General features: G+C 34.5%; 1 protein-coding gene across 1 annotated transcript in view; it reads right to left on the bottom strand.

Moving 5' to 3' along the window:
* Positions 1–12,344, bottom strand: part of LOC105832213 — a 275,864-nt gene that overhangs the window by 47,171 nt on the left and 216,349 nt on the right. Inside the window, 1 exon segment of the mRNA XM_036292296.1 lies at positions 5,910–7,291. Coding sequence (XP_036148189.1) covers positions 5,910–7,291 — 1,382 coding nt within the window.

Genomic DNA, 12,344 nt, shown 5'->3' with positions numbered 1-12,344 from the left:
CGAAATTGCAGCAGGAACTGGGGGCTCGTTCTCTCCCGCTAACACCTGTTCCGGTATGCCTTTACAGCGGACATAGTTAAAATGTTTTGACAGATACGCATTCACCCGGAGGACGCGGACCTGTAGAGGATAGTATGGCGAGCGGAGCCGGGAACGGAAGTACAGGACTTCCAACTCACCACTGTCACCTACACTACCGTCTCCGCTCCCTACTTGGCCATTCGTACTTTGTTGCAGCTCGCTCAGGATGAGGGGGCGCGCTTCCAGCGGGAAGCCGCCGTAATACGCGCTCATATGTACGTGGACGACGTCCTGGCTGGTGCCGACACGCTCGATGACGCGCTTGAGGTGAGGAGGCAGACGGTGGGGCTCCTTGTTTCCGGCGGCTTTCATCTGAGTAAATGGGCGACCTCCCACGGGGCCCTGTGCCCGGATGAGCCTAGCAGGGACCATATATTTATAAAAGCGGATGGAGTGGGCACACTCCGGGTAATCTGGTCGCCGGAGCGCGACGTCCTGCGCATGCGTGCGATTCCTGACCTGAGCTCACGAGTTAGACCCACCAAACGACGTGTCTTATCCGACGTGGCACGATTCTTCGACCCAATGGGCTAGGCGGCCTCTGTTCTGGTCTTCGCGAAAATCTTCCTTCAGGATCTCTGATTGGCTGGAGTCGATTGGAATCAGGACCTCCCCCTGCACCTCGCGACGCATTAGAATCGATATACTTCGTCTTTGGCTATCGTCTTGGTATCGAAAATCTATGTACACTAACTTTCTTATAAAATTAATAAAAATTGCGGATGTTAAAAACTTTATATCCGCTATTTTATGTTAGTCATTTCTTTTCTCTTCAGATTTATAATCTGCGATCTTGAAAACCTATATATGCTACGTCTCACATAAATTTAATAAGAATAACGTACAGTATTTAAGCTTTTTAAACTTTAACATTGCCATTTTTTAACAGCCATTTTATTTTTTCTTAATTTTGACCTCAGAACATTAATCCGCAATCTTGAAAACCTATATGTATAAAGTTTTACATAAAACCGATAAAAATTACGGTTTTTAGTTAGGTTTTTTAGTCTTTTCATAGCCGCCATTTTGTTTTTTTTTTTAAATTTTGATTCCGGATTCGTCATCAGCAACCCCAAAAACCCCAATATATGTACAAAGTTTCAGGTTATAATATTTTAATTTTTGGCCAGCTTTTTGGGATTTGACCTCACTGTGCGCCGGCGAGAAGAGGAGAGATACGACCGTATCGGACATGGTAAAGAGAGGCACTTTGGGAGTCACACACGCGAGTCATATTCATACGTACTCTATTTAACATGCGAAATACATTTACAGTTCTCTGTATTGAAGAGCCTACATTCTTTTATAACACAATAAGCAATAAAGAGCTTATAGCATAACTGTCTGACAAGGATGTCTAACATTAGGACTTCTGCAAATTTCCCTGTCACACAATAAGGGAAATTGTTACATAAATATATAACATAATATTTATATTGCTATTTAACATATCCTTAATATGTTAAATTAACACAAAAATTTAAGATTAGATGATTTGGGACATGTTCGCAACGGCCACGTTTAAAATGGCCACGTTCGGAATAGCCACGTGAAACATTGCACGGAGTTCAATTTGCCCACGTTCGAGACGGCCAGGTCCGAAACGGCCACGTCCGAAATGGCCACGTTCGAAATGGCCACGTTCAGGATGGCCATGTTCAAATTGGCCACGTTCGAAACGCTCATGTTTGGAATGATTTTTTTCTCGTTTGCGTGGAAAGTTGCAAATCCATGTAGTGCAGAGAATGCTTTGCGCGCGCGCACACATACACACACACACACACCCACCAGGGGTGTGACCTTCGGCCCCCCTCCCGCACCCACCCCGTCTAAATCGCTAACCCATGTGTATTGTACTGGAAATTTGGTAAAACATATGTGGCCATTCCGAACGTGGCCGTTTCAAACGTTGCCATTTCGAACATGGCCATTTCGAACGTGGTCAAATTTACGCGTGGCCATTTCGAACGTGGCTATTTCGGACGCTCCCGAATAATGTGTACTTTGCGCACGAACCAAATGCGCATGGACCAAATGCGCACAGTCGCAAACCTATGTGGTGCAGAGAATACTTTGCGCGCGCGCACAAACACACACACACACACACACACACACACACACACACACACACACACACACGGGTGGTGCAAGGGGGACTTTGCCTCCCTTCCCGCACCCACCCGGTACCCGAAAAGTCGCAACCCATGTGGTAAGTTTGTTGGTTACTGTGTCCGTTTGGTCTGTGCGCATTTGGTCTGTCCGTTTCACTCAGCCTGCTGTGTCCGTTTATTACTGTGCGCATCTGAAACGCTCCCTATATTAACATTATATATGAAATTCATTATGTAACTTTGAAAATGAGAGGTGAGCCAAATTGGATAAATGGCCATATTGAGTACAGGTATCTTATTAGTATTTTGTAAATGTTTAGAAATTATTATATATTTTACAATCCTATTATGTACATAAATAAAATGTAAAAGCATAAGAACGAAAATAGTTTTAAAATAATTATCATAAAAGGATATTATAAAGAAATAATGTACAGAGATAAGTAAAAAATAATAACTGTAAAATAGAAAAATGTTACTAATTTTAAAGAAAAATAATAAAAACCATCATAATTCTTAATATCATTAAAATTTGCGATGCTAGAATTAATTATATCGATTTCTATTATATATCTTATTGTTTAAACGATAATTATTTGCGCATATGAATACGGATAGGATATGGAAACATTTATAATTATTTCTCGAATATGATATTTTGTAACATAACTTTAATATGTATGGTTGAATTAAAAAAAAAAAAGAAATCTTTCAAATGCGAAAAAAATTTGTTTAATTTAAAGAAATGGGGATAAAGGTATTTTGTTAAACAAAAAAATTTTTTTTTAATTTTTTTACAACTTCAAAATACTCTTAAAACCATACAACTTTTATTTAAAAAATTATTCCTATCTTTTATATTTCCGATGTTCGATAAAAAAAAAAATTTTTTTTTCAAAGGGGTGTTTTATCTTCTAAACATGAAATTCCGCACATAAAAAAATACGTGTCTCTTAGATTTTTGTGTTTAATAATATATTTCAAGGAAAATCAAATCGGCATCAGACACTTCTCTTGTTAGACATTTTAAAATATTTCAAATTCCTTATATTATATAAAGAATTCTATCCTATCCTATCTTAAAAAGGAGATGTTAAATCAATACTCGAAAATCTCAAAATGTATTATTGCCTCTATTCCGCGATGCCGATTGGTTCTCTCGCTGCGCTTACTTCGTGTTGCAAGAGTAGCTGTCATTGCGACTGAATTTTGACAGCTGTTAAATTTGTACAGATATTATACCTATACAATTATCGTTATGATTTATTTTAAAAAAGTAAAAAGTAAAAAGTAAAGTAGCGCGAGCAAAGCGCGCGTCTGTGATGTCTAGTTCTATAAATTATATAAAAAATGTAAACTTGTATTCACTCACAAATTAAGATTGATGCTGAGTAATTATTTTTTATCAAACCAGATTTTTTTAGTATTCTTAAGATTTTTTTCGGATTTAAGAGACTTCCGAATATATCAAAATATTATATTCTATACCGTATTATTTTTGTATATGTATACATATATACACACGTAAAATATCTTGTTAATTATATACACGCTCTAGAAATGTTTTAAACTTAAACCAGTTAAAAAAACTCCTAATAGAAAAATTTTAATAAAGTTATGATGGACTTGATGGACTTGATATTTAAATAATTGGATGAAATTTAAATAAGTACGTAGTGAAATTTCAATTATATTTCGTTAAAAAAATTATTTTCTGCGTTTAATGAAGACATTTTAATGAGAGAATTCAATAAAAAGTTATGAAATTTTAACAAAGAATTATTAATAAAAAAGTGAAAAAATTTTACTAAAATTGTAATAATTGTAACTGTTAATAAATTAGTAAAAAATATCAGCTATTCTAATTGAATAACATTTTATTGAAATTGTAGTAAACTTTTGACTAAAGTTTAATGGAAAACGTAGATATTTCATAATAATAAATTAATAAAACTTATAATTTTTAAATAAAATTACTGAGCAAAATGGGAGATTGAAAAATGGCGTCGGTTGGGTTGGTGATGGATAGTGTGCTCCGGAGTAAGTGATGGAGAAATAGGTGAAGGAAGTTTGGATGAATGGTAGATTGTGGAGAAACAGAAAGAGGATCAAGAAAGATTAGTGAGGAAATGGAGGGAAGCAGGCGGAGGAAGGTGAAGAAAAAATATGAAAAAAAGAAAATGAAGCGGTTCAGAGTGGAGAGAGAGAAAAATGGAAAGACGAGAGAGGTTGCGGAGCAAAAGAGAACAGTGAGAGGACGCCAGGGTAAAAGAGAGGAGGAGAAGAAAGAGGAGTCGGCAGATGGCGTAAAGGGAAAGAAGCCAGGGATAGAACTTGAAATCGATATATCGAACATGAAGGATAGAAGGCAGTCGATGGTAGTGGCGAGAGTACCGGCAGATGGAGTGGTGATAGAGAAGGCAGGCGATCGAAGGGATCGATTGCGAGAATCGGAGCAGAGGGACCTGGTTTGGTGGGGCGCAGGGGTTGGCGAAAGCGACGGATTCTGGTGGTGCAAGAGGACGGCAGATGGCGGTGAGAGAGGAGAAGGAGGAAGGAAAGAGAGCACAATGGATCGATGCATAGAGGGATCGACAGATCGATGTCGTCGCAAGACGATTTAGCGAGATAAAAGAGCATATGGAAAGGAGGTTAGAGTGGGAGAGAACAACCGACGCCGAGGTTATTTAAGAAACTGACAGGAAAGAGAAAATAAGGAAAGCGCAGGAGAAGAGGAAAGAGAACGGCAGTAAAGAATAGGGGAGAGACGGGACGGAGAGAGAGAGGAATGTAGCCAGAAAAGAAAGCAGATGTGGAGCACAACGGATGCAGGAGAGAATGATAAGAGGACAGTTAACGAAAGAGAAATCAGGAGAAGGAGAGATTGCAACGAAGAGAAAACGGAGAGAGTGCGGAACAAGAGGAAGAAAAGGAGGCAAAGAAAAAGAAGGGAGAGAGAAAAGGGAGATGAAGGATTTTTGACGGAAGTAGCAGGGGAAAGGGGGTAAAAGAGAGAGGGGAGGGACGCGAGAAGAGAAAAGAGAGTTTAAGGGGTCGAGAAGGAGAGGGAAAGTTGAGGTGTAAGGCCGCACAAGGGCCAGCGCGGTAGGAAAGAGGTTTATTTTTGTAAGTGGATGATGTATATGTTGTATGTTGTATATAATGTATATGATGTATATGATGAGACTGCAAACCCCGAAGAGAAACAGGATAATAAACTAACTACTGAGTAAAATGTTCCAAAATAAACATAAAAATCAACAAAATGTTTGAAATCAAAATTTAATTAAAATTTTATTAAAATTTCCACATTAAGGTCTGTCGATGGACAGATGGCGCTAAGTAAGGTCTTCGCATATCAATCATTTTTGGTTCATTGAATTGTATTAGTATTAGTCGTAACACGGGTCATATTTGTAGTTGTAACTGTGCGAATTACTTTTGGTGTGTGTGTGTGTGTGTGTGTGTGTGTGTGTGTGTGTGTGTGTGTGTGTGTGTGTAAATTACAGCATTTGAGCTTATGGGTAGTCGCCATTTTTGATCCAAGTATCTTGAAGTGATTGCGAAGACTTTATTTATCTGTCCATCGACGGACCTTCATCCATATAATTCCGCAATTTATTTATTTCTTTGCATATTTAACATGTTTTTTCAACGTAATGAATTGAATTTATCATTAATTAGTCTACAAATCGCCATCATATAACACTAAATTACCTGCAACGATTGTAATTGATTCTCTTTGGTAAGTTCTTCCTCTTTCCTTAGTATATTTCTCCATTGTGAGGACTTTTCATTATCCTTTTGCGAGTAGACATTCAAATCTGTAATACTTGTAGCTTTTTTTATACCAGTAATCTCTGATTTCATTTGTGATTCATGCTTTCTTGTGTTAATATCTTGTACTTCTTTTTGATATTTGCTAGACGATATGTAACTCTTGGATCGTTGGATATTATTCTTGTTGATCGTGTTGATAGGTCGCCACTTGTAGGATAGTTCGCCCTGATCGTTAATCTTTGACTCCATTTTACAATCAATGTTATTTGTATTCAATTCTTCAGATTTGTTTATTGTTCTTTTGTTGCGCGACAAATTGTTAATCAAATGTGTACTTTTCATTACGTTGCTTTGGTCATAATTATGCGCACTAGCATTGTTTCTCGACAGCGTGGCAAATGTTTTAGTAAATCTTTGGTCCGAATTTCTCGTACAATCACTGGGTTCCTCGAATTCCTCGAAAAGACTCTTCTGCTTGGTGTAAGTGGTGATAGTGAAATTTGATAGAGTGTTGTCCATGGGTGCCAACTCTGGCGCGGATAGGTTGTTCATATTTCTTCGATCGAAATCTTTATTAACAGTCTGCACTAATACACCGGTCTCTATCTTGTTCTCTAGTTCTGAGATTACTTCTTTCCGCAGGTCCGAGTCAGTTTCCAACTGTTGTGAAACGGCGGGCATTTGCTTAACGATAGACTTATTTGTCTGTCGCTTAATATTAAGATTTATTTTTTCACTCGAAGGTCTTTGGTCGCAATTCATCTTGACATCGTTCAATAAATCTTTTGCCAATTTAGGATTCTTGTCGCTACTATCTATCGCATCGTCTAGCTCCGCAACCGGGCTCGCTGAAGCGACCTCCTTGAAGGCTTCCACTGAACCTAGGGTAACCGTGTCGTAGGTATTGAAGGTAGGTGAATGCGAGTCACGGAAGGCACTTGGTGGGGCCGGAAGCTGATATTCCCAGTCGCCGATCGACATATTCTCGTCACCCATCGCCGATACATAATTGTCTTGTAGCGAGTTTGCCGCTGTTATATTCGACATGTTGGCACTCAAGACATTTTCAATTGACAAATCTTTACACGATTTATAGAGTTCGCTAGATTTATCAGCCTTGGTCTCCAATTGATTTACGGAACAATTATTGGGGACAGCAATAATGTTGTTTGTCCACATAGATGTAGTTGTGTAATTTATCTCAAGAGGCAATGATGGTTTCGATGCCGGGGTACATGGTAAAGTTGGTAATACATTCGATAATGTATCCGAAACCTTCTGCAGCAAGATATCAGTTTCTGAAGGGATATCCTGGCAAGCTGTTGGTACATGTAAACAGAGTAAAAAGTAAATCAAACATTGGACAATATTTTTCTTCAAACTGAAGGAAATGATAAATACCTCGCTATCTCGCTACTTACGACTATCTCGATTTATGAATTTTCAGACTTACGATTAATATGCTATTGACTAAAAGTAAATTAATAGCAGAGTTAGGAAATAATGTCATTACTTGTAATGCTATTACCATCATCGTTAGCTTTTCTTGATAGCATTACCTTTTTTATTTGTAAAAATGTAACGGTAGCATTATTACATTTTTACAGTAACAATGACTTCAATTGTTCAATGATACTTTAGTTTTCTATTCTCTTCGTGCTTATTCAATAAATATACATACTTATTCAGTGCGTAAATACAATCGTGTGACAGATCAATATGAACAATAAATACAATTATTAATTTTATTATAACTTTTATTTTTTATATATTTTAAACGCATTAAATATATTTTACTTTATTTTTATATTTTAAACTGGATTCTGGTTATTATTATCAGTATTGAAAATCTATTATATATATCTACAACGTAACGCAGATAGCACAGAGATTTAAAAAGAATTGAATTTTATGTCACCAATTATGAATTCTTTTTAAGATGCAAAAAGAATTATTTTTATAAAAAAATATTCAAAAAGAATTCATCATTGATACATACAATTGAGTTCTTTTTGAACTCTCTGTGCTATCTGGGAAGTTATACATTTTCAGTATTGGTAGTAAATATTAGAAAGTATTGCTAATAACGACATTAATATTTAATTCTTTGCAGCAATCTGTATTTTTTTTTAATCCTTACCTTCAAAGTGAGAAACCTTAAAAGTATTTTAATATTTTTTACAAAAAAATTACAAATATTTTAAAGTTAAAAAATTTTTTTTTATGTTTAAAATTTATTTTACATCAATAAACATTACGCATTAACTTTAGAACGTCATACCAGGGTAGTTTTGTAACCTAAAATAAGTTTGATTTTATTTCTTATTTAGCAGATGAAGAGATCTACTCGGGACACCAACCATTCAATTTAAAGTCTTAAGAATCAAGAGAGACACTAGCTGACGTCGAAACGTCATTAGTTTTCGAACAGTACAGACATAAAGTGAAAATGGGGCACGTTTATACTTCAATGGGATGTTTGTGTATGCATTTTGATACCGCTATACGAAACACTGTTTCTTCGTTATTTGAACTGGTTTTTCGTGTTTACTTATTTGATTCGGATGAGCACTCGCTATAGAAAAAGAAGTACTACAGTTGCGTTTGTGCGAAATGTAACGTTCCTGTGTGTGAAAACCACAGGACAATACAATGTGGCGACTGTCGGTTGGATCATAAAAATATTTTAATAATTTTTTTATTTTAATAATGTATTCTATATTTAACAAATAAACATTTGTTATAATTTTATAACAAATTAAAAAAGATTGTTTGTGTGTTTATTCATTTTTTCTTTTTCTTAAGATATTGTTTTTATTCAACTTTTATTTGTCAAAATAGTTATATTTTTTAAACAACCAAAATCTATTTTATCCCGATTCTACATCTATCTTTTACCTTTTCAAAATTGTAAGATTTTTTTAAATTTGTTAAAAATTGACAAAAATACGATAGATAAAAAACTCATTTTTTCAAACTTTATTTTGTTTAAATAATTTTTCAACGTGTTTAATGTTAATTAATATTATTGTGGATTACACATATAATACTTCTATGTTGCCAATCTTTATATGTGGGAAAGCGAAAACATCACGGTGCAGACGATATCGTTCTCTCTCTGTCTGCCGAATGGTCATAAAATAATTATTCTAAATAAATATTTTATTTATTAACCCTCTGACTGCACCCTATCAAAAAGTTACGTTCACTGCACACATGGGTGTACGACACCCGGGAAACTTTGATGATTTGTATTTCGGGCAAAAATTAACGAATTTCAATCTATTTTTTTTTTAATCCTAAGAAAAAATTTTTCAGAATTGTGATAAAATAGGTTAGAAAGTTGTATGTATAAACTGGAAAGAGATATATTCAATAGACAGACAATAAATCAAAAAATTTTGCATAAAAAACTGTTTTCCTTCAAACGGCTGTATTTTGTAGAAAAAAAAGAAAAAATATTTTAAAATATGGTAATTGGAAAGCTGAAGAGTTATATTTTAAAAATCTATTATCAATTTTCTGATTTGTACCAAAAAGTATATTTTTTTTAAGATATGAATATTCACTATTTTTCGATCTGACGGTTAATACCGTAAAATCGAAATCATTGAAATATTTGTGAATAAAACGACAACAATTATTGTTTTTATTATTATTTAATGTTTATTTAACTCAAATATAAAGAAATGAAAGTTCAACTATCCACTCTTCCGTGTATTCACTTCTCTAGAAACATACACAGAAAATAAGGAAATATTTTTTTTAATCAAAAAGATTTACTTGAATGAAGATTTATTTCAAAATTTTATATAGTTTAACCAAGAAAATAATATTCTTGTTACTTAAGAATAATTTTCTTGAATGCAAAAAAAATATTGGATAAAGATACTACATGTTTAAATCGAACATTATAATTTTTTTAGACTAAAATTATCAAAACAATTATATCATATTTTTAAAATAATACTTATAGTATTGAAATAAGATTATAATATTTTTTAATTCAAAATTTTCCAATTCTTCTAAGAAGATTATATGTATATTGTTGTTTACATATGAAACAAAAATCGCGTTAATTTGAATACATAAGTTTCAATTTGAGAGTAATTTTTTTTCCGTGTACAAAAATTAATTTGTCATACACGAAAATATACTTCACTAATGTTCTTTTACTTGGTTTATTTAAAAAAAAGTAATTTATAGTTGAATGCAATTACTTTTACTTACATTTCAAATTTCCGCTCTGCACAATTTTGTAACGTTCGCTGCACACTGGGTGTATCATACCCAGAATCGAATTTCCATTCACGCTGCTGCAAGCACTAAGCAAGTAATGACCGGATCAAGCACGCATAAGATAAAAGGGACACCTAACTTTTTTCTTCCCCCATGTTTCTCCCCACTACTGCTCATTATAAAATAGCGCACGTTTGAAAATCGGCCTGGGTGTGGCTAACCCAGTGTGCAGTCAGAGGGTTAATGTAAAATAATGTCAAACATCAATTTAAACAATACGTTTGATAACTTTGTTTAGCGTATTTAACGCTATATAATTATTGGCGCTATATAACGCTATATATTATATGATCAATTCATTTTGCGATTAAAATTTTAGAATCGTCATAAGTAGAGATACCTGTACATAAATTATTTTATTATGATCTCAATTTGGTTTTAGAGTTATAAAAATATTAGTGAAATTGATAAATAAAATTTAGAGTTAACCCTTTGCATCACAGTGACGCACTGCTTGAAAGAAAATACTTGGACAATAAGTAATCCCACCAAGGCATCACTTATTGTCCAAGTATTTTCTTTCAAGTAATCAAGTAGTTCATGTATTCTTATAGTATATGTATATGGAACCGTTAAAGTTCTAAGACATTCCTCTGAATAATAAAATTTTTGTCAGAAATAAATGAAATAAAAATTTTTTTTTAAATAAATATATATTGTAAAACTGTCACTTCTAATAGAAGAATTTGTCTGCAAAAAAGTTTAATTACAAACTTGTACTTGCATTTGTATTTTGAGATTTTAAGAATCGTTATTTTCAAATAAAATATACGAATTGCAAAATGGCAGATTATAGCGGACACAAGATTGTAATTTCAATATCTTGGGAGTTTGTTATGTAGAAGTTTTGCTGCTGTTGATTAAGAATCCGTAGTCGAAAATAACATATCAAACTTCAATAATAGAGTAAGTTCTGATAACGATAAAATTTGATAACAAAGGGCATAGCGGAATAAGCAGGTGAAATCTGCCCTCGCACTAATCGAGCTCAAATTGATATCATTAGTTGGCACCCTTGAGATGTAAAACTTCCCCAAATATTAGTTACAAAATTGCATTTTTGGGGGAGTTATGGAGGGGGAAAGAAAAATAAAGAAAGTGGTTTTTTTCGAAAATGGTTGGACCGATTTTAATGAAAAAAATATATGTTGTAAACATCATTTAGACAAGTTTGAGAAAATTTTAAGTAATTTTTGTGGTAAAAAAAAACCCGATAAAAAATTTTTTGAATTTTTTATGAATTTTTTTGGGGGTGATAGTTCTGGGATACCACTTTTATATTTTCACAAAAACATCTCTAGATCTTCTTCTTTAACACATTTTTTTTTTAAATCAATCGGAGTGGTGGAACATGGTTAAAAATAATAATTTACACCGCGCCGCCGTGTCGCGCCGCGCTGGCTGGGCGACCGGGCCGCGGCGCACGGCGATTGTTGTCATGTTGAACTTACATACTAGTTGCAGTGTTGCAATGTTTAGTTGGCAAGAAAAATTATGATACAATAATATAAAATATAATAACACATAATATTTCCAGGACGTCTGCAATTAGCCTATAAAACTTATCGTTTCGGCAGTTTACCACGAGGAAATCGCCTCTCACATTATCTATCATCGAGGTGCTTTTTTAATGTGAGTTTCCTTGCCTCTCACATTATCTATTATCGGGGTGCTTTTTTAAAGTGAGTCCCCTCGCCTCCTACATTATCTATTACCGAGGTCCTTTTTTAAAGTGAGTCCCCTCGCCTCTCACATTATCTATTATCGGGGTGCTTTTTTAAAGTGAGTCCTTTTGCCTCTCACATTATCTATCATCGGCGTGCTCTTTTAATGTGAGTCCCTTTGCCTCTCACATTATCTTTTTGGCGAATGGACTCACATTAAAAAAGCACCTCAATGATAGATAATGTGAGAGGCGAGAAAACTCACATTAAAAAAGCACCCCGATAATAAATAATGTAAGAGGCGAGGGGACTCACTTTTAAAAAGCACGCCGATAATAGATAATGTGAGAGGCGAGAAAACTCACATTAAAAAAGCACCCCGATAATAAATAATGTAAGAGGCGAGGGG

Source organism: Monomorium pharaonis, chromosome 9 (genome assembly GCF_013373865.1).
Source record: "Monomorium pharaonis isolate MP-MQ-018 chromosome 9, ASM1337386v2, whole genome shotgun sequence".
In the NCBI taxonomy this organism is placed as follows: domain Eukaryota; kingdom Metazoa; phylum Arthropoda; class Insecta; order Hymenoptera; family Formicidae; genus Monomorium; species Monomorium pharaonis.
This window is presented reverse-complemented; position numbering and strand designations above follow the sequence as displayed.